Source organism: Pollachius pollachius (assembly GCF_949987615.1).
Source record: "Pollachius pollachius genome assembly, chromosome: 1".
In the NCBI taxonomy this organism is placed as follows: domain Eukaryota; kingdom Metazoa; phylum Chordata; class Actinopteri; order Gadiformes; family Gadidae; genus Pollachius; species Pollachius pollachius.
Window position 1 is genome coordinate 46,848,007 of NC_136934.1, and position 24,046 is coordinate 46,872,052.

The 24,046-nt window shown below is 48.9% G+C and overlaps 1 protein-coding gene across 1 annotated transcript in view; it reads left to right on the plus strand.

Moving 5' to 3' along the window:
- The window catches only part of LOC307091457 (CUB and sushi domain-containing protein 3-like), a gene marked incomplete at both ends in the record, with an annotated part of 210,064 nt that overhangs the window by 184,184 nt on the left and 1,834 nt on the right, over positions 1 to 24,046 (plus strand). Inside the window, 6 exon segments of the mRNA XM_079758444.1 lie at positions 1,699 to 1,872; positions 2,430 to 2,603; positions 6,347 to 6,532; positions 9,972 to 10,145; positions 14,671 to 14,853; positions 19,811 to 19,987. Coding sequence (XP_079614570.1) covers positions 1,699 to 1,872; positions 2,430 to 2,603; positions 6,347 to 6,532; positions 9,972 to 10,145; positions 14,671 to 14,853; positions 19,811 to 19,987 — 1,068 coding nt within the window.

Here is a 24,046-nt window from a genome sequence, read left to right on the forward strand (position 1 = left end):
ATTGGCAAGCCATGTTTAATCATTCCATTTCGTAAAAAGACGATAACCCAATCTTTCCATTCTTGTTAAGGCGCCAATTAAAGTATGATGACAGCCAACCAAAGCACCCATTCCTAAAATACCCCCCAGTCCACGTACAGCACCCATGGGAGGCCAATCAAACTGATGAAGCAGAGCATCTGCACATCTGGCCGTGACGGGCTAACGCTTCCAACAGGAAATGATGTCGCCTATTCCAATTTCTACCAGGAGTCGTCAAGGTTCCCCCTCGGCCAGCAGAAGACCCAATCGCTGAAGGGTTCCCCCTTCTGCACTCACATGACTCTGTGTCTGGGGGGGGGAGGGAGGGAGGGGAGAGGAGAGAGAGAGGGGGGGGAGAGAGAGAGAGGGGGAGAGAGATACCGGGAGAAGGAGAGAGCCCAAGAGAGAGGGACAGAGGGAGAGACCAAGGGAGAGGGCAAGAGACCATGAGAGAGAGAGACCGGGAGAGAGACAGAGAGAGGGAGAGAGACCAAGAGAGAGGGAGAGAGACCAAGGGAGAGGGACAGAGGGAGAGACCAAGGGAGAGGGAGAGAGACCGAGAGAGAGAGAGACAGAGAGGGAGAGAGAGAGAGAGAGAGGGAGAGAGACCGAGAAAGAGGCCGAGCGAGAGATAGAATTGCTCAAGCCTGATTCAAACCCACACATCAGCAGAAACGCAGCCCTATCTCCAGTGGCTGTATTAGTCAATATCTTAACCCCTTTTTTTAACCCCGACTCCCTCCTCTGAGCCCCCCCCCCCCCCACCACCACCTCTAGATTAGCTCAGTTCATTAAAGAGGAGACACCACTCTGGGCGGCGGCGATACGACCGGGCGGTGTTAACCTCCCAGCCGTCCCAGTATCCCTTGCTTCAGCGTAATCTCCCGGCATCGGCCTGTCAACCTGCCGAGCCGATAATAAAAAGTGCAGGGCTGAGTCTTCTGGTGGTAGGGAGTGAATTAGTGAAATCACACCGCAGCACTCTGCCGCCACCGCCGCCGGGGCTTTTCGAGGCGGGCTGCATCGCCTCGACTCCTCCTCCTCCGGCGTGTCGGAGATTTACCGTAGCTGAAAGTAATACGATTACGTGGATGAGCGGAGGGGAGACAGATTTATTTATGGGAACTTTTAGTACATGGCATGAAATGCCCGCGCATCTAAATGAGGGAGCTTTGTCCGGGCGGACACATGCAAAAGGGCCGGCGTGTTTCCTATTTTGTTTGTTTGCTTGTTTTGTTCGTTGTGGCGTGCGGTGTTGTCTGTGTTTCTTGAGATTGTTTCGTGTGAATGTAGTCCTGGTTTGATGTTGTACGTTTAGTTAAGTGAAGGCGTTTAGCTGACCTGCTTTTTTTGGTGAATGTGAATTGACGTGAAAATCTTCGGAATAAAAAAATAGGAAATGCTTTCCAAGCTTTTCATCACGGCCGAGAATCAGTTACTGTCCTTCCAGAAACCATACTTGTCTTGGTCCTGCCCTCCAAAAGATCCACCTCAATGGACCCAGAATTGATAATCACACAGCTGAAGCCGGATCTCTCTTCACCTTTTTTCTTTATTGTGTTAATCTTCCTTCTTCTCCTCTCTGCCCTTTTCCTCTCCATTGAATCATCGTTCCGCCCGTCTCTCTTCATCTCCTCTCTTCATCTCCATCCTCCTTTGGTGTGTGTCCGTGCACAGCGGGCCACTGCGGCATCCCCGAGAGGATCGTCAACGGCCAGGTGATCGGGGAGAACTTTGGCTACCGCGACACGGTGGTCTACCAGTGCAACCCCGGCTTCAGGCTCATCGGATCCTCCGTGCGCATCTGCCAGCAGGACCACAACTGGTCCGGCCTGCTGCCCGTCTGCATCGGTGAGGGCTCCCTCCGTCGCCGTCCCTTTCCATAAGCAAACCTCAAGCATAACGCTGCGTCAGTTAACCTGTGTCGCCATGATATGCTTAACCATAAACTGGAGGAACTAAATGGAAAAGACCACCATCATGAAACCGCTCCCTCCCCCCCTCTAGTTTGAAATATTCTTGTTGACTGTTGCAGTAACATTTTTCATGACGATGGCTTAATTCTCTCTACCTCCCTCCCTCCCTCCCTCCCTCCCAAAGCGCCATGTCCCTGTGTCGCTTAACCTGGGTGGCTCTGGTCGGCTTAACCATAAAACTTTGTGCATTAGTGGGCATTCATTTTAATTGCGTTAGGGCTATTAATCTAGTCATTAATAATTCATATTGCGGAATGTTTACGATAACGCTAACATTGGGGGAAAGTACGTTGGGACCGAGGTGTGCACGGTGGGGAGTTGACCCGCGTGTGCATGTGCGTTTAGCGGGTTTGTCGCGGGCACTCCTTTTCTGGGTATGAACGCTTTCCTTTGTTTTCTAAATTTCCGCTTCTTCCTTCTCCGCGGTCGCAGCGGTCACCTGTGGCCACCCGGGGAGCCCCATCTACGGGCGGACCACCGGGGAGGGCTTCAACTACAACGACGTGGTGCGCTTCGCCTGCAACAAGGGCTACACCCTGGAGGGCCCCTCCACCGCCCAGTGCCAGGCCAGCAGGCAGTGGAGCCAGCAGCCCCCAACCTGCAGAGGTAGGGGAGGGATGGGGGAGACAAAACTGTCATTTCGGGGAGAGGTCCTCGAGGTCCTGCCTCCGCGGTGCTTTTATCGTCAGGTTGGCTGAAACTTGGCTTGACTTCCTGCCAGTGGATGGCTGGCTCCCAAACAGCTGGAGGGCTGCCTGTTTAGGCAGCTTTGGGAGGCAGGGAGGCGTCAAGGCCTGTCTCAATCAGATGTTTACCAAATGGCCGCCTGCTGAGGCGCCTTGTGATAGGCAGGTTTTGAGGGAAGGAAAGACTAATCCTTCGGTGGTCAAGATATCCCACAATCCATTGTGGCCGCTCCACTCATTGGGGCGGCAGTACCTCAGGGAGTAGAGGGGGTTGGCTGGTAACCGCAAGGTTGCTAGTTTGATCCCCGGCTCCTCATAGCTGAGTGTCGAGGTGTCCCTGAGCAGGGCACCTTACCCTCACTGCTCACGACGAGCTGGCTGTCTCCTTGCATGGCCGACCCCGCCGTCGCAGTGTGAATGTGTGCATGAATGGGGGAATGTCAGGCGATATTGTAAAGCGCTATGCAAATGCAGACATTTACCATTCACGCCGCAGACGAGGACAAAAAACGATAGCAAGTTCGTCTTTTAACATTGTTAAAAGACGAGTTGTGTACAAAAGTTATTTAACTAATAATGGAACTCTGCCGACACTTAGATCAGTCCAAATGGTGTAAAGGTGTTATTATAAATATTGTAACTGACAAAAAGAAAAAAATCGTTATTTTGGCGACATCGAGACTTTGTGACGCATTACCGCCCCGAAGGTCTGTCTCGATCCAGACACCTTTGAAGGTATCTTTACAAAAACACCGCCTCCAAACGATACTACCTTGCTAGAGAGCACGGCCTTTCGTTTGGAATAAAGCCGCCTTGTCATTGGTGTGGAAAATGAATGGTGCCATCCTACTGAGGGCTCTACAGTGTATAACCAATAATAATCAGCGGATTCAACTATGTGCTGTTAGGTATGGCCACAGCCATTTTAAAAACAATGGCAGACCCTTACACCCCTGCAGAACTTAGAACCTATATCGTTAGTCATAATTTAAGGTTCATCTTGTATTAAGCGTCAAAAAGGCCCAAGTCAAATAGATTGGCTTAGGATACAGCCAATGAGGTACTGTGAATCAGCAGTATTATGAGAATATAGTTAAGTTAGATATCACCATTTGGCCAAAATATGACTTCGGCAATTATTTTATGAGGCTAACGATATGTTAAGCCACACATAAGACACAACCCTAAAAAAATAGTCCTTTCACATCGCAATATTTTCATAGTTGCAATTCACATCATGTAAGGCATAGCCGTACTGCTGGGTTCCTGCCTGGTGCCGTGGGTGCGAAAGCGACGGCTAAGGGGGTGTGAGTGGCTGTGTGTCGGTCAAGTGTGAATGGCTGGCGAAATCAGCCGGCAAACAGATGCATGTTGACAATTTGAGTGTAGGCGGGGGGGGGGCCGAACCAGGATGGCAGCCCGCAGCCTCGGTGGAAGCGACAGTCACTGGCTCGTGGTAGCGCATAACAGTCAGCTGCCACACTGAAGGCTGCCAGTCGCCTGAACCACAAGGCCAGCAAGAAATAATTGAAAACACACAGCAGCAATAACAAGTGCAGCCTGGTGGCAGCCTTCAGCAGACGCAGTGTTCCCGGAACGGCTCGACCACTTGGGTTTTTTAACTCTTTTCAAAGGTCGTCAATAGCAGGGGAAACTAACTTCATGTTTCTGTAGTTTGGACATTAGGTTGGCTATATTTACGTTCACAATGAGTCGACCATTCGAGTCGACCATTTTATCCAAAGTGAGTTACGATGATTCAGTGGTGAATGATGATACCAGTATGGACATGGACGATAGACCACAAAAAGTCCAGCATCCAGATTCAAGGCTAAGATACTACTCAATGTATCGCAACTTTTGGACTTAGATGACTTGAATACAAAAACGAGCTAATCAAAAACACAAGCATTTAAAATAATCAGATTGTATTGTGACTGTTCAACTTGGCTGAAGAGAGAATCAATAACCCTGTAAACACAATGGGACTGTTTCCATTGTGTTTGCTATCAGCTGTAACACATTGGAAGGTGTCCCTGCCAGAACTTTAACTGGTTTTCCTCAAAATATTATGTTTTAACGACCATTTTAGTGTGCTACTCTCAACTATGGCGCTAACAAACGTTGCTGTTCCACTTTTTATTTTTTATAGAACCGCTAAACATATTCTCTGTTGGGTTGATGTTCGGTAATAACTCCCTGACTGCCACGCTTAACATTAGCTCGTCAACGTGTTTTTTCCACCACTAACATCTGACGCTTAATACGTGGACATGGAGGGGAAAAACTCAGTAACTACCCTGACAATCAATGCCTGGGCTTTTCGCTATGTAAGTACGCGACTGGAACACATCTATACGCGCCTTTGTTATCATACTTATTTATACCTCCTAATATGTTCCACTAATCTGCACATCCACGCATGTGCATTATTGATCTGCACTCGCTGGGGTGTTGCTCTGAGCTGGATTTCACTCTCGTCTGCCTTTCCCCCCCCCTGCCTCCCCCCATGCCTCCCATCATCCGCTCTGTGGACCGGTGCAGGCCTCCACAGCGTCCATCAAGGGTTCCTGTGTGTGTGACTCAGGGCCAGGAGGCCTCCTCCTGTCTCCCCACATGATGCATTAGTCGCCATTAGAGCCGGTGTCAGTCGCGTTTAAACACTCTCTGGCTGAGACGCCACATGCAAATGAGTGACTCACAACACAGTGTTTGGTTGTGAATGCGGGAGGGTGCTTTCCAAAGGAAATGCAATCCAAATACCAGGGATATGGAAACATTAGTATGTGAGGCCCGACGTTGCTATACAACTATTCATTACTGTGAATTTGCTGATCCACAGCCTAATTTATCCCTTGGAAAAGCCAACAAGAAAGCAGCCCCACCGCCAAGAAAGGCAAAAAGTTTGAACTGAACTTGAACTGTCAGCTTCTTGTAAGCATTCAGAGAGCTGTGTTTGCATACAATGCATATGCAGTGTGAATATCTATAAATATATATATCGCATAACTGCACGCTGTGTCAACGCTCCCCTTACTTTTAAATTGTACACAATGCACGTCTTGCTTTGTGTTCAATTATGCCAAGCCTCGTGGGCCTGTGTGGTCGAGGGAGTACAATGCGAGAACACAGGGCCAAGGAGAGAGCATTCACAGAGGTCGGGCTCAGATGTCACCCTACAACAGCAACAAGCACAGTAATGACTTAATCCAGAAATCATTTGCAAAGGCTCCTCCACGGCCAGGGTGGAATTGGTGTGCAGGGGGGATGGGGTGGTGTGGCACACACATGCATGCTGCGTGAATGTTATTACGATCGGGAGAAGACAATGTGCCGAAGTCTCCTTGTAGCTTGACGCAGAGCCATGAATAAACAATAGCACGCGCCCCCTGTTTTTTAATCAGTAACTGCCATGCTAGCGGATTTTATATGAGGGGTGTTGGGGGACGCGAGGCACCAGGATTGATGGCGGGACTGTTAAGGGGTCGGAGCCCATTTGAAACGGCTACCTTTGCCCCTGAAATATCCCCCTCACCGCAGTGAAATATTAAAACGGCGGCGCTGTCATTAATTCTCGGATTAATTCCAGGTCATTCAATATTTCATGACGTGTCTCGTGATGCATGCGTCTGTGTTTGGTCTTTTTCCTTCTCTCTCCCGAAGTGGTGAACTGCACGGACCCGGGAATTCCGGCCAACTCCATCCGGGAGAGCAAGATCGAGCACGGGAACTTCACGTTCGGCAGCGTGGTGTTCTACGACTGCAACCCGGGCTACTACCTGTTCGGATCCTCCGTGCTCACCTGCCAGCCGGCCGGACACTGGGACAAGCCCCTACCGGAGTGCCTGGGTGAGGACCTCCTGTTCGACGTCACTAGGTCCTCGTTGGAAATTGATAGATGGATAGAGATAGAAAGATAGATACTTTATTCATCCCCCTCTGGGGGGAAATTCAGGTATCCAGCAGGTCATGAAGTCAGTCAACAGACGGTACATTTGGCAAACAACAAAATGGACTGGACAAACAGTAAAAGTCAGTCAAATAAGTCAATAGAAAGTGAGCAATATTGCGCATGATTGAAATCACATGTACAAGAAAAGAGAGCCAGAGGTAGATGTAAATAAATAAATATCACGCAATTACGAAGTATTCGATTCCTGTTTGTTTTCTTCCAATTGTTTGGCTGCTGGCGCGGATTTATTTAGCACTTAATTGGCAAACAGCAGAGTTGCGTTTTTGAGGGTTTGGATCAGGACGGTGTGGACTGGTCACTGATTAAATACACTCTCTTATGATCCCTGAAAGCGTCTTTCCCTAAGTCAAACGTGGCTATCTCTGTAAGGACACAGGAAACTAGGCGTAACTCCGCCCCCTTTGGCTTTTGGTTTCCTGGCCCAGGCTGCCTCTCCGATCCATCATTCCTAGTAGGAATGATGGATCCCAGATCAAGGTGTATCGGTCCATCTGCCTGTCTGCCTGCATGTTCAGTGGATTAAAGTATTGTCCAACCATCCGGTCTTATGTACACCCAGTCCGAACGGCTCAAGTACCCGTTGTGTGTTATTATCCATTTCACTAATATTATACTACCACTATTATCATTTTGCGATGTTAATATTATAATATTTCAATATTTATATTGTAGTGCAGAGGCGTTACAATTCTGTTAAGCAAAGGTGTGCTTTTAATTCTAGCCTTACCATTTTTGGTCCGAAGCAAATATCAAGATAAGAGTGTATTTAAGGTCATTTTTAGGAAATCCAAATTTGGGGATTTCCCTGTGGGACTGATGTCTTCCCTAGGGCTGTGTCTCCCAACCAGTGTGCCCACAAATCATGTGGGATTTAACACATAATCCTGACACAGGTTAATAATTCTGTATGTGATTTTCTTCATAATGGATTGATGTCATACTTTTGTCATACTTGGTCCATGTCATACTTTTTTGGCAGTTTTGTTTTGAAATTTTGCGTATATTATACCCTAGTAATGATTATACCCTGGTAATGAATTGACCCTGGATATGATTTTGCCGTGCAACTGTTAAGTTGGTGTGCCTTAATCATGGAAAAGCCTTTAACAGGAGGAGATTCCTTCAGCACGGGAGGGAGTGGTGATGTTCAGACTTCCTGCGTTTACAATCACGAGTCGTACGTTTTAATCTTGTTTTGTTCGCCATCGGTTCGAGTTGTTTCTCGTCCTTCTAATAACTCTCCGTGATTAAGCGCTGAGTTTAGTTTAGTCTTAGGGCGTATTCACACCTGCCTTGTTTGGTTAGAACCAAACCAAAAAAATCTCTGGTGCGGACCTTTTGGGCTGGTGTGAATACAAACCATTGAACTCTGGTGCGGACCAAACAGCCGGTCCGAGACCCAGCCGGAGAGGTGGTCTCGGTTCGCCTCCAAACGAACCCTGGTGCGGCTCGCTTGAGATGTGAAATGATCGCGCTCGGTCCGACCCAGTTCTAAAAATAATATGCCTTATTGGACGCAACAGACTCCCACTTCTGCTTGTTTATTTATATCGTTTGATTAGCGCGGTAAATTCAAAGATCACGTTGTCAGACCGGCATCACGTTATCAGACCCGTTAAAAATGTGCCGTGGATCAACATGGAGCGAAGAGGAGACGAAATGTCTTTTGGATATTTGGGAAGACTCCAACATATAAAGTATGTTGGAGATCACATAATAATTCGGATGCATTTAATACATTCAGTACAAGGATGGGGGAGACGGCTTTCGGGCGGTCCGCGGATAGCATAACGTCATAAAATCGACGTGCCAAACGGCTCTGATGCTCCAAAAGTACTGCAAATGTTTGTAACTTTATGAAACCGGTATAAGCACAACGAGGGCAGCACGCTGAATCTCTATAATCTCCATAGTTTGTTGACTTTGTTTTCTTTGTTTACTTTTCTTAATGCATTACCCCGCGTTACCCCGCCCCTGACCGTCTTGTCCAATGATTGAACTATATATGCACATATATGCGCGTTGTTGACAAGTTCTCGGACTGTTGCGAAAAATTGCAATGTGAAAAGGAACCGCACCAAACCAAAAAATTAAACATTGCGTTTTGGTCCGGACTAAAGAGATCGAGCTAAGGACTTTCCTGGTGTGAATACGCCCTTAGTTATCGCTAAGCCTTCGTAGACTACACTAGTACAAATTGAAGCAACAGCAAATCAGGTTTTCATCACTCGGGGTGGTAACAAGCTCTCCTCCATGTTTCCATCCATGTCAATAATGAGGACGCTTCCTCCTATCTTCTGCGCTAACATTATGCCAGAGCTCCACACTTTATATGGGAGAGGTGTGTGGGAGCGGATTGTATATTAGCGGATTGTATTTCCCAGCTCGCAATGCGAGAGGGGTGGATGCGTACCGTGTGGTTTGTCGATCTGCCTGGTGATTACAGACATATACTGCCTCCTTGCACTTAGTGTTTTTGAAGCGTACTTGACACGGCCTGGCATTGAAACGGCACTGCACTGTTCTATTTGTTGAGCGCTGAAGGCAAATGTGCAGACCTAGAAAAGACTCTGGTGGGGCTTGTTAGAGGGCAGAGAGCGTACGTGCCAATCGTTTGTCCTGCCTGTCATGTACGGTTTGCAATTAAGGGAAAGCTGGTGTGTCAGTTAGTGTACATAAGTGTACTGTGCACCTTTCAGTCCCTTTTTTCATCCCCACGACGCAAATCCGCGAGGAGCTTGGCAGTTCAATGTGTCGTAGGCTAACCTTTAATCATCCTCCGTTTCGTTTCATCATTCAGCCTGAAGGATATCTACGTCTGAGCCGTTTTCGGAGAGTGGGCGGGGTTGTTTCCAACTAAAACAATCAGCAAGCAGAAAAAGATTTCGCAAGCGACATTGCTCTCTGTGGTCGAGTTTTGAGCCGATATTTCTGGCCATTTTTCCTCGAAACGGCTTCAACAGCAGAATCCATTGGCGTAAAGAAGCAGTTAATGGCTAAGTGCTAATTGTTGCACTCCACATGGATTCTGTCAGCATACTGTATGTCCAGGCCTACGATACTTTTAATGGGTCGGTGTGAATTCATGCTGAGCAGAGTAGCACTCAACCATCCAATGCCAGACCCTGAATCACAGGCCATTTGTCAAAAGAGGCCCGGGCTGGAACCAGGCAAAACTAACTCAAGCCTCTCTGTCTCACTTTCTCTCTCTCTCTCTCTCTCTCTCTCTCTCTCTCTCTCTCTCTCTCTCTCTCTCTCTCTCTCTCTCTCTCTCTCTCTCTCTCTCTCTCTCTCTCTCTCTCTCTTGTCATTCAGAGGTGGACTGTGGCCACCCTGGCGCCCCACCCCAGGGTGTCATGGTGGGGGAGAAGTTCACAGCGGGCTCCACCGTGCACTACTCATGCGTGGGCGAGCGCCAGCTCCTGGGCGACGCCTCCCTCACCTGTCAGCTCAACGGGCACTGGAGCGCGGCTCTGCCCCACTGCTCAGGTGAACGCACGCACACACACACACATACACACACACACACAGGCAGACACAGGCATGCACACACACACACATGGAACAGTCTTACACAGACACATGCACACGCGGTCACAAACACACACAAGCACTCGCACACGCACACACACACAGGCACACGCACACTAGCACACACACACAGACACACCGGACAGACACACACACACACACACACACACACAGGCATTTATGCACACAACTGTGCACACTCTCTCTTGCATGTTCACTCGCACACACACACACTCTCTACTCTCTCTTTTGAACGTTCACAAGCAGACACATAAACAATTTCTCTCTCTCTCTTGCGCGTGCACACGCACATACTTTCTCTGTCTCTGTCTCTCTGACTGTGTGTCACTCACCCACTCTTATTCCCTTTCTCTCATGAACTACCACCACCTATTTACCCTACGCTAACGAGCGTCATTCAGTAAGAATAGATGGAACAATCCGAAATGTTTAGCGGAAGTACCCCAGGGTCTCGTTGGACGCGCCACGGTTTGGCTAATGAGCGCTAATTTCTGGTGCGACGTCGGACCGGTGCCAGATACCCCTCATCATACGCCTCCTCCGTTAACCGTTGCGGCGGCGGCGGCGGCCATTATCCTTTCTTTGATACCGTGGTGGGGGTGGGGGAGTGATGGATAGGCTTCACATGTTGCGTCTCGCAGCCCCGCAACGACTAATTACATCTCCCATGGGAAGAAGCGGTCAATCGAGCGGCGAGGCATTATTACCTCAGACACAGCGGCAGATGAAGACGCAGCGTTCTCCTCACACACAACAAAGGCGCTCGCTGATTGGTTTGATTCCCGTCGCAGGCTGTCAAGCCCTTTTTGGGTCTTATCTTCCGGGGCCAGAGAGAAAGGATGTGTGCGTTTTGAGTGCGGTGTGACATTAACCTGCGTCAGAAATTCCTTGAAATTGGGTATCCAACAGTATCCAAGTGCTTTCTCTCGTCGAATGAGGCTTTTTAAAAGTTTGATTGTCAAAGTGGTTGTTTATAAAGGGGAGTTTAACGCAATTGACCGCACATTTGTATGCAAGTGCCGGAACTGCGTAGAGATTGCTTTGTCTGATTCATTCAACCTTTAATGTAACAAAAGTGTTGTCAGGTTTTCAGACCAGCAGTAATGTTTCAATAGAGTCTGATGGCTTATTTTTTTCGATTAGCGAACTGAACTCCAAACAAATTTGTTGGAACGATTTTCAAAGACTTGTTTATTTCAACCTATTCAGTAGAGAAGCCGAAGCCGAAGCAGTCATTGTGATAAAGCCATTGAGAAAAATCACCTCTTTGAGTGAATCTTCATTCACTCATCGGTCATCTTGTCTAGCGCTCTATTATACAATCTAGAATGCTCTCCCTCGACGCGTATGGGCCGCCAACGTGTCTCTCATGGGGTAAAATAAATGGATTTGTAACACACAATATGGGCTGCGTCCATGACCTGAAACAGTTATGGACGTTAAATGCCGCGATGGAGTTGGATGCAAATGGCAGGAGCCTGCGACACCCGTGATGTCCGTCACGGATTGAAAACTTCCCCGGTCTGACTCACAGACGTTTCATGCGCTGACCCCAGCAGCTGTCGACGTTAACCATTACGCCCGGCCAATTATCACCGGCCGAATGATTCTCCCACCGTGCATCTGTCGCCGTTATCAAACGGCGTCCACGCCCCCGTGGTTTGTCTGCGGACGCGATGTGGAGTCTTCCTTCGTCGATGCCCATCGTTCCTTCCTTCCATTCAGGTGAAATCGCGCCGGGATCGCAGCGGTTGGGTTTGGGTCACGGCTTTCCCATCGTCGGAAAATCCCGCGTGACGAATACAACCGCGGGCGTACGTCACGTTGTGCGAACCGCCACAGCGTCCCCAGAGGCATTAGCCGCAGAATAAACTGTAGAAGGTTCCACTATTTCAAAGGAGTAAAAGTAAACGGGTACATTAGATTGTGAAATTGAACCAACAAATCATCGGAGCGCTCCCACGTTGAGTCGGGGGTTGGGGGTTTAGGAGAGAGTCCATAAAGTCTCTCACAGTAACAGAGTTTTTAAATACTACATTGTCTGTGCGTTTACTAATGGGAATGGACTGCAGCCGACAGCAGAGGTGGCATGAATTATAGAAAGACGGCATTACCATGAGCACCCGGAGGACGTGATACATTTTTCGGCTTTATTAAAAAGACGCGGTGCATTAGAGAGGGTTGTGGGTTGGAGTTCTGAAGTGATGATGAGGGCAGAGCTCACAATGCAGCAGGATGGTAATAATACAATAATTATTATCATGATATTAAGTGTCACCACCTTCGTACAGCCCACGAGCACCGCTGGCCGACAATCCCCTGCGGTCTTATTACATTCTGAATACATTTGCATTTGTCGAGCCTTATTTGTGTACAGAAACGATACATCAATTCAGTAACCAATAAGTCACAGTGGAACAAAGCTTCATCAACGACACAGAAATGTCAAGATCATAACAATAATTATAGGCATGAAAACTGCATTTGCAGTTCCTTTGCATCGGTTAAGCCGACTGACAAGGAAAATAAAACGGCAGGCATGGATGGCTCTCACATAGATTTCATTGCATTAATAACTGTTTAATGCATTTTCTTCTCCTTTTCTACCAATTTCATCTATTCAGAGTCCTCCTTTGTTGGCAGTCAAGGGGATGTGTGTGTGCTTGTGCCTGTGTGTGTGTGTGTGTGCCTGTGTGTGGGTGTGTGTGTGCCTGCCTCTGTGTGCCTGTCTCTGTTTGTGTGCGTGCACGTGCGTGTGTGCATGTGTACCTTGGCAGCATTGGGTGTCCGAGCGCGTTGGTGAAGGTTGTCTCATTTCGCTTGCATGTCGTTCCTTGCTTTCCCTATTAATTAATGTGTGTGGCAGGGCATTAGGCAGCCGCGGCATTGGAGCTGTGCATCTTTTGTGTAGCGTGACCGATCTGGAGCCTTGTTATTTAGTTTGTGCGGTTGCGGCGGTCCTCCAGCGAGCTTTTAATTCACATTCGCACCAAATCCACGGCCGGCCCAATTAGCCAGATTATAGTTTTTTTTTACGGCAGTGAGACAAGCAGAGCTGACTCACCTTAATGAAGTGCTGTGGGGCAACAGTGAGGTACGTGCACACACACACACACACACACACACAAACACACACACACGCGTACATACTTATACACATACACACACACACATGCCTGCATGCACATACACACACACGTGCATGCGAACACACGCATGCATGCGCAGGAACACACGTACACACACACACACACACATGCCTACATGCACACACACACACATACACACACAAACACCCACACACACACGTACACATGCACACGTACACGTACACACACTCACACATACACACACACACAAATGGACCTGCACACTCCACCCAGCAATCCTACAGTCAATTCACTCAATTCCGCTCAAACAGACATCGCCGGTGGTTCACCAACTATGAACTGTGGATCTGAACTGTGTTCTTGCTGAGTGAAGGCGTATGCAAATGCGCACGCATACACTCATGAACGCACACACACACAACCATTCGTACATTGTTTCTCGCACAAACAACAAAATGTCCTGTGTAGACACATCCATACTGACTCATAGAATATGGTTGATGCAGCCACCCACACACACACACACACACACACACACACACATAAAGGGGACCAAGGCAACAGTTATGATCTACTGCGCCTAAGCTCGGGAACGCCTTGACACCAGCTAAGTTCATATCCCTCACAGGAGGAGAAGCGCCTGCACCACGAAGACACAAGCACATATTTACACATACACACGCACACACATACATGCACACACACACACATACGCGCACACATGCAATCTACCAAACACTTCATCTGCTGTCGAGTCAGTGAACAAAGATGGCACGGTAGAGCTTAACTGATGGAAACAATGAATAAATTAATAAATACTCGATTGTTACCGAGAGTGTAATAGGTAATCTTTTCTTTTGTCCCTATGCGCTCTGAAGGTAGTATTTTTTCTAATTGTCTTAGTGATTTATTTATTTGCCGCATGCTGTGGTGCTCCGCTTTGGCGCCGTTACAAGCCTGGGCAAAACTTTGAGCTCTACTTCCCCAATGGATACAAAGAAACAAAGACATCATTACAAAAAATAAGAACACACATACACACAGAAAGACACACACATACAGCTCCATTTCCCCAGATGGAGGATGTTCTTTACTGTCAGGGCAGTGTATGGGCCCTCCAGGCGGCCTGAAGACAACTGTTCACTAGCGCATTGTCATAAAAGTTTAAGTTCTCTCTCTCTCTCTCTCTCTCTCATCCTGAATCGACCTTCTGTGCAGAGGGCGGTGTAATGCACCGCTGCATGGATGGAGAACACACTCCCATCTTGTCTCCCCCCCCTTCTCCCGTTCTCTCCCACCTCGTTCCTTTTCCGTGTCCCGCCCTTCTCACTGTGTTTGTTTGGTCGCCCTAGGCAACACGGGCGGGGCCTGCGGGGACCCCGGCACGCCGGCCCACTCCTCCAGGGAGGCGGGCAACTTCAACGTGCGCAGCAAGGTGCGCTTCACGTGCACGGCAGGCCACACGCTGTATGGCTCGGCCGAGCGGATCTGCTTCCCAAACGGCACGTGGTCCGGCCGCCAGCCCTTCTGCAAACGTAAGGAACACGCGCCTGCGCTACGTGAACTCGGCAAGGGTTGTTTGAGTTCAGGTGGTAGAGCGGGTTGACTTGTAACCGGAAGGTCGCTGGTTTGATCCCCGCCTCCTCCTCCTCCTCCTCCTCCTCCTCCTCCGCCTCCTCCTCTATAGTGCTGCTCGAGGTGCAAATGGTAAACGGATTGCATTTATACAGCACTGTTCTAACTATCGGGCACTCTAAGCGCTTTACAATCTTGCCTTTATCATTCATTCATTCGTCCTAGGGGCGGCATGTGGCTCAGGAGGCAGAGCGGGTTGACTTGTAGCCGGAAGGTTGCGAGTTCGATCCCCGGCTCCTCCTGGCTGAGTGCTGCTCGAGGTGTCCCTGGGCAAGATTCCTAATTACACCCGACAAGCTGGCTGTCGCCTTGCATGGTTGACTCCGTATGAATGTGTGTATGAATGGTTGTAAGTCTCTTTGGATAAAAGCATCTGCTAAGTGCCCTAGGTGTAAATGTAATTGTTGTGCTCTCCCAAAATGTGCGTTTGACTGTGAAGTGTTTGTCTGTCGAAGCTGCATGTGACCTGCTGTGCTGTTTTCCGTTGGCTCGGAAACTTTTGTGAAATATATTTAGAAAAGGCTGAGGAGGCTGAAGAGGCTCTCCTACTAAAATAAAGTTAGTCTATGTATATATTTTAAAACAAATGCATCGGTCCATCATTTAGCCATCTATTATTCAGCCATCCATCATGCAGCCATCCGTCATTTCATCTATCTATCCATCACCCTTCCACCCATCCTTTCATACTTCCATGTGTACACAATAGACCAGCCTCCTTTACATCTATATGAGCGATTCAGGTTTCAAACTCACAAAAACACATCCCAACAGATTACGCACTTGCAATTTTATGCATAAAAACACACATCTACACACGGATGCATGCATACACACACACATACGTCTACCGCATGCATACCACCCCAACAAACGTCTACACAATTGGGCACTGACACACACACACACACTGGGGAACACACACACACATATACACACACACTGAGGCACACACACACTGGGGCACACACACATATACACACACTGAGGCACACACAATTGGGCACTGACACACACGCAAACTAGGGCACACACACATACACACACACAACCCCCCCCCCCCCCCCCCATAATGCACCAGATGGAGATAAGATCTTGGCAGGGGCCCGGTGTACACTCTGCCAACACATGACTCCAATGTAACAGGGGAATTAAAGAAGCGTTCAACTGCAGCCAAACCAGCGCCAAGCTACTTCTTGGGCGTGTGATAAACGATTCAGAGCACCTTTTCAGGGTTCATTGTGGGCGGGGCCCGGTGCGAAGACCCCACGGGGACAAACCGGGACATTCAGGCAAAAAGTGTGACCTCGTCTGCCTGCTGACTCGCGTCCGGGCGGCCCGCCAGAGCCATTTATATTTTACTGGCCGATGTACTAAACGCTCGGAACGACGACGGCGGCCCGCTCTATCACGCACACCTTTCTTTATCTCCCTCCATCGCCGTTCTCACCTTTTATTCGGCCCGCGCCCTCCCTCTGAAATCATTCCATCACACTTCCTTTACCTCTCCGTCTCCCTGACACTGTTCAGCACGCTCGGCTGCGCCTGGCCTGATCCTTCTGTGTGTGGAGGTGTGTCTCTCTTTCATTCTCTCTGTCTCTCTTACTCTCTTTCTTACTCTGTCTGTCTGTCTGTCTGTCTGTCTGTCTGTCTGTCTGTCTGTCTGTGTCTCTCTCTCTCTCTCTCTCTCTCTCTCTCTCTCGTTTTCTTTCTTAGCTCCCTTTTGGCGGTATCTCGTTCGTCCCATTAATGTTCTTCTTTTCCTCCATCTTCCCTCCATTAATTATTGCCTGTATTGAGTGTCATCCACTTTCCCACTTTCTCCCCCTTTGTATTTGGCTGTCCGTACGCATATTTCTCTCTCGCTCTCACTCACTCACTCTCGCGCTTGCTATCTATTGCTCTCTCTCTCTCTCTCCCCCTCCTTCACTCTCTACTGCTCTCCTCTCTCTCTCCCCCTCCTTCGCTCTCTCTACTGCTCCTCTCTCTCTCTCTTACTAGTTGTTCTCCTCTCTTACTAGTTATCTTTCTTAGCTCCCTCATGGCGGTATCTCGTTTGTCCCATTAATGGTCTTCTTTTCCTCTATCTTCCTTCCGTCCATTATTGTCTGTGTTGAGTGTCACTTGCCCACTTTTCCCTCTTTGCAGTTGGCTGTGTGTATGCATCTCTCTCTCTCTCTCTCTCTCTCACGCCCGCCCGCACGCACGCACGCACGCTATCTCTTACTCTCTCGCAAATAGTTTTGCTCACTATCTCTCTCCCCCCCTCCTTTGCGCGCTCTATCTCTTTCTCTCCTTCTCCCACTCTTCCTCAAACAATCACAGACGCTCCTTTACTTTCCTTGAAGTACGGAGTTTAAAAATACTTTCAGCTCTCTTCCCCAGAGTCCTATGAGTGGAGGGTCCTGTGGAATCCACTGGAGCCTGACTGAGTATCCCTGGCTGTCACTCTCTGTGATCTAGAGGCCTATCCCCCAATAAAGCCCACCCATCTGTTCCAAGGCCCTGGAAAACACTCACACCCAGAGCCCCGTGTGGCCGCCAACACCTTGTTGCTTATTTATCGCGGCACTTGCATTTGTTTGTCGAAAGAAGGATGGAATTCAACGAGTTTTGAATGGTGCACACAGCCCGCTACTTTGTGATGCAGTTGCGACGGCAAGCATGGTGTGTTCATGCAATGTTCATGCTTGTGTGTAGATGTTTATGTGGGGGTGTTTGTATGTGAATGCATGCGTGTAGTTTGTGTGTAGTGTGAGTGTGAATGCATGTGTGTAGACGTTTGTGTGTGTTTGCGTGTATGTGTCTGAATCTGTTTGTGTAGATGTTTTGGTGTGTGTTTATGGATGTGTCTGTGTGTGTGTGTGCATGCTTGCATGCATGTGTATGTAGACCTGTGTTTGTGTGTGTGGCTGTGCACTTGTTTCTTCCCGGTGCCCGGCGGCGTTGAACTACCCCCGTGTGCAGAACTCGTCCGTCTCCTGCGGAAATCACTCTCTCACATTTTCTCCGGACAATTAGTTGACCGAGAGGCCGAAACCGTCTGGTAATGAAACATGTTCCCGGGCGGAAGGAAAAGATTAGAAACAACACATGTGCTTTTCCTCCCCTCAGGAAGGACGCAGAGAAATGATTCTGTTGTTCGAAATAATCCGGAAAAACCTATTGCTACAGCCGGTGCCACGAAGCTGTGATTCTGTCTTCCATCAGCAAAATGTTGTTATTCTCTCCGTCCCCAGAGTGTGTAACTGTGAATAAATTCGGTAAACAGTGCTGGCTTGACAGAAACGCCGTCATCATGCGTAATGCTGAGAATTACACGGCAAGACACCCCCCAGTCATAAGTGGTGGCCAGCGATTGTGTGTCAGCATTCTGTGTTTGATCCCATTAACTTGGAATACCAATACACACGCACATCCGTTCACACATGCGCACGCACACAAACGCAAACACGCACGTAGACATGCAAAAACACACACAAACGCATGCAGATGCACACACGCAAGCAGACACACACACACGCAAGCAGACACACACACACACGCAAGCAGGCACACACACACAAGCAGGCACACACACGCAAGCAGGCACACACATGCAGGCAGGCACACACACGTACGCAAGCCCACACACCCAGTCAGTCACTCACACCCAGGAAAACACACACAGACGCACAGGAAAACACACCTACACACACACGCACATCCAATTAGCTGTATTTCTAATAATCATGATATCAATGATCTTGCCGAATCTCAATCTGAAACGGACTCAGACTGATGTGGCTGTTATCACACGTGGATCCATGACGGGTGTGGGAGATGAGCCGATAGGCTGCGGGTGGTTGATCAGCGGTTGGTAATGCTATCTCCCCACGCCTCGCTCCTCACGCTTGTCCTAATTAAACCCCGAGATGTGACGACAACGCTGATGGGCCGCCCACCAACCGCCCAATCAACGGCTCCGCCCGCTCCAACGTGCCCAGCCGTTTAACCGTCAACCATCTTGTCCACTTATTTATCGGAATGGGATGTCAAAATGTGCACGCGATGTATTTCCAGATGTCATCTACTCTTTTTTTTTAAATATATGTGTTACGTTCATAAGCACACACCCCCCCCCCCCCCCCGTACCAGTCACCTCTCATCCCCTCGTGTTCCCCCAAGCATCACGCTATGAATCACTGATATGGAAAATAGAATCCATTACTTTTTTACACCTCTGACCTTCACCTCGTCTTTCCTCCCACTCCTTCCCCCCCCTCCCCCCGTTCTCCTCCTCTTCCTCCTCCTCCTCCTCCTCTATCCATCTCTTCTGCTTCTATCCTCCTCCCTCTGTTCTCCTCATCTTCCTCCTCCTCCTCTATCCATCTCTTCTTCTTCTATCCTCCGTCTGTTCTCCTCCTCTTCCTCCTCCTCCTCCTCCTCTATCCATCTCTTCCTCTATCCTCCGTCTGTTCTCCTCTTCCTCCTCCTCCTCCTCTATCCATCTCTTCTTCTTCTATCATCCTCCTCTTCCTCCTACTCCTCCTCTATCCATCTCTTCTTCTATCCTCCTCCCTCTGTTCTCCTCCTCTTCCTCTTTCTGCTCTTCAATCTTTCCTCTTCCTCCTCTACCCTCCTCCTCCTCCATACCCTCCTTCTCTACACTCCTCCTCCTGCTCTATACTTCTCCTCTATCCTCCTCCTCCTCTTCTTTCCTCCTACTCTATTCTCTTCCTCCTCCCTCCTCCTCTATCCCCCCCTCCTCTTCCTCTCTTATCCTCTATCCTCCTCTTACCTTATACCCTCCTTCTCTACCCTTCTCCTCCTACCCTATACTTCTCCTCTATCCTCCCCCCCCCCCCCCCCCCCCAGCGGTGCAGTGTGGTAACCCAGGCACCCCGTCCCATGGCCGAGTGGGCCTCGTCGACGGCACCACCTTCTCCCACTCGGTGGTCTATTCCTGCATGGAGGGCTACTCCCTGACCGGCTGGCCCACGCGCCAGTGTCTGGCCAACGGCACCTGGTCAGGCGCCGCCCCGAACTGCACGCGTAAGTATGCACACGGACGGACGCACACGGACACACAGACACACGCACATATACACACACACACAGCAGAAACAGACAGACACATGCACAGACACGTGCGCACACATGTACAGAAACACACACACACACACACACACACACACAATAGCGCACACCTACAAAAACACGCTCACACACATGTCCACACACACCGAGAGTGGTGAGGGGAACAAGAGAAGGTGGTGGGGGAAGGGAAAGAACACAACTGGACCACTACTAAGCTCAGACCACGCATCCTTCAATGCACCGTGTCAGGGGGTTGGCACACACACACACACACACACACACACACACACACACACACACACACACACACACACACACACACACACCTGCATGAATGATGAGGAATGGTGGCAGTGGACTAATCCGAGTACACCTGACGATGCCAGCTCACCGTGTAACGCTGGTATGGGTGAAAGGGGGTCGGGATTCGAACAGTCTTTTTCTGAAATCCATAGCGCACAAAGCCATGTTGAAACACTGACACTGTGACGCTTGACTAATGGCATCCGATGCAGCATGTGTTGCTCTTGTTCCGTCTGGCGGGAAGGACGCTCTGGGATGTCACCTCATTCAAAGGAGGATGTGTGTGTGTGTGTGTGTGTGTGCGTATGTGTGTGTGCATGTGTAAATGTGTGTGAGTGCGCGTGTCCAATAGCATGTGGTACACCACAATCAGCTGCGTGTCTGTGTGTGTGTGTGTGTGTGTACGTGTGTGTCCGATAGCATGTGGTAGACCACAATCGGCTGCGTGTCTGTCTGTGTGTGTGTGTGTGTGTGTGTGTGTGTGTGTGTGTCCGATAGCAGGTGGTACACCACACTCGGCTACGTGTGTATGTCTGTGTGTGCGTGCGAGTGTCCGATAGCATGTGGTACACCACAATCGGATGCGTGTCTGTCTGTGTGTGTGTGTGTGTGTGTGTGTGTGTACGTGTGTGTCCGATAGCATGTGGTACACCACAATCGGCTGCGTGTGTTTGTGTGTGTGTGAGTGCGGGTGTCCGATGCTATGTGGTACACCACACTCGGCTACGTGTGTATGTCTGTGTGTGCGTGCGAGTGTCCGATAGCATGTGGTACGCAACACACCCGGCTGCGTTGTATATGTCCCGCCGCACCGCCCTCCCGCAAACACTCCATCCTGTGTTTTTGTCGCCGGCTCTTTCGCACCGATTCGCCAAAGTAAATTAGCCCGATCGGAACCCGAAGAGGAAACCACTTCCTGCCGCCGCACGGGTAGCAGATGGTCCGAGTTATCAACGACGGAACCAATGAATACGTTCCCAAAAGGGGTACATCAATCTCACCCCGTCCCGCTCCCTATCCGCCAGACGTCAGATATGATATATACACCATTGTCAAGGAGGGGTGACAGAGTTCTGTGTACCCAAGCTCAACCCCAAGCCGGTCACACGTTTTGCAGTCGCTCTTCTTTCTCGGTTTCCCTTTCCTCTGTTTTTTGTTGTCGTGATCTCAGGAAATGAGCCCAGCAGTTATCCAACCAGGCTGCCAATCTATATTTAATTTACCCCAGGATAACTATGAACCAAAAGCATCCATTGTTTATTGCCTGTTTGCAAGAATTACCATATTTTCTCTCTCTTGCTCTATCTCTCCTCCTTACCCACTCTCACCGTCTCTCTTTCTTGCTCTGTGGCTCTCTCTCTCTCTCTCTCTCTCTCTCTCTCTCTCTCTCTCTCTCTCTCTCTCTGTCGCTCTCTCTCTCTCTCTCTCTCCTTTCTTTCTTTGCACCAAGAATTGAGATGAGTGAGTGTTTGAAGTGATACGGCACAGGGGGGGGGGGGGGGGTCTGGGGTGACTCAGTAGAAAATGTGAAAGGATGAGGGAGACAGGGGGAGCGAGGGATGAGAGGATCGCTGTGAACTGGTGATCAGATGAGCAGGGAGCAAGCATGTGTTTCCTTTTTCTGTAGGTTTTTTGTCACTAAATATTCTGGCGCGGTGTATCCAACAGCATCAAGCATATCATCAAACACACACACACACAGGCTATCTCTCACACACACACCGGCTGTGTGTGTGTGTGTGTGTGTGTGCTTGCGTGCATTTTTGTGTGCACGTGTATGCACATTTGTATGTCTGTGTGCATGCATGCCTGCATGCATGCATGTTTGCAGGTGTGCTTGTGTGTGTGCGCGTTTGTGTGTGTGTGTGTCTGTGTGTGTGCCTGCGTGCATTCATATTTGCAGGTGTGTGTGTGTGTGTGTGTGTGTGTGCGTTTGCTCCCGTCCGTGGACGCGGGCTCTTTGGGAAGGCGAGGTGCCCTCATTATGCATCCATTAGCCGGGCAATCATTTTCACAGTTCACAGGTTATCGATCACACAGACGGCTGGATCAAAGTAACGCACACATTTTGAGGCCAAAAATGTATTTATTCATAGGGAGGTACGCAATGCCTCCAAGAATGAATTCAGGACATTTTTGGAGATTTTCACAGACAGTTATTCATTTGGCCGGCACTTAAATCCAAAGTTACCTGGTTCCCTTGTCAAACAGTTCTCTGATCTCAATGGGACCTTATTAAATAAAGGCCATGTGCAAAATGTACAAAATCCAATCAAAACTGGATTAGCTACCTAGCAAAAATAGTGCTTCACAACTGAGTGCAGAGTAGCCATAGGGATCAGAAAGACAAGCTTAGCAATGTTATTCATAGTTTTAATTTTGGAGATTAGTGTAAAAACAGCAAAAACAGTCAAAGTAGAACTCGCAACAATTTCAGCTCCAAATAAACAGGTTCTAGTACTAGCTAACCACAGCTAATGTGCTCCTAACATGATTCAGAGTTTTTGCCTTATCAACTGGACTAGTGAGATAATTACTTATATTGGGTCGTATAATATTGATGATAGATGCAAAAAAAACGATACAGAAATACACATCCATCAACTTGCTTCCTTGCTTCCCCAAATGCCGGGCCACTCTGAATAAAAGTAAAATAGTTTGAGAGTTGAAAGTCGAACGTTACAGCCGTTAAAAACGTTAACCCAGCGGTAGACGGACGTTAATGGCCGGTCGCGGTTGATGCCCTACTTACGGAGTTAATGAGCCATGTCAGGTTCACCTTGATCTTGAGACCCGGTAGAAGGCCTGAACAAATTTACCAAGCCCACCCACCCACCTTGTGGGCAGTAGGCTCTACAGGTCACTGCATAGCCGCATCACCTCGCCTGTTCAACATTGGCCTTTTTCCCTCGTAACTCTCAGAAAGTCTGAACTTCTCAGGAGAGGACTTCGGCACTTTTCCATGGTTACATACTCAAGCCCAAATCAAAACCTTATTCAGCATCTGTCCCAGCTCGGTTGGGGGAGCTGTCTGTGAATAACAACAGAGATCCCTGTGCTCTGGGCTTGATTCCTGGCATTAGATGCCTCTACTACTCCTGTCTTAAAATATGTCACTGTGTGAATATTTGGATATATTTCAATTGCGTTCACCGAGTCGACAACATAACACCCTGAATCTTAATACCATCGACTCCTGGTTGTGTCGGCCAATGGGTATCTGTGTGCCAGCCCTAGCAATTGCTATGTTAAGCCATTCCCTGTATACAACAAAGATAGCTAGAATAAGATGCTACACGATGCTAAGTTCTATTTTTAAGTCCAAGGATGTGCAACATACACTAAGTGCGTTAGATGGGTTTGGTGGTAAGGGGGGGAGGCTATGCAGCATCTAGGTGAACTCTGAACAAGTGAGTCTTGAGTCTTTTGCAGAAGCTGGTGAGGGAGTAGGGATGCTAGCCAACGGCTAATGAGCTAATGAGCCGTACGTGTACGTTCCAGCGGGCAGCATGTAACCCCAGCGTGGAGAAGACGTTCAGTTTTCTCCCACCATGGATCTTCTTCCATTCTTCACTCTCTATTCATGCTAATCCGATAGCATCTGCTTGTTTCAGCAGTTCGGGCGATTCTGTTGTTGGGGGATTTCTCAGACAGAAGGGGAGCGCCTGGGGCTGTTGGAGAGATTAGCATCACCTATTTCAGGTTGTCCTG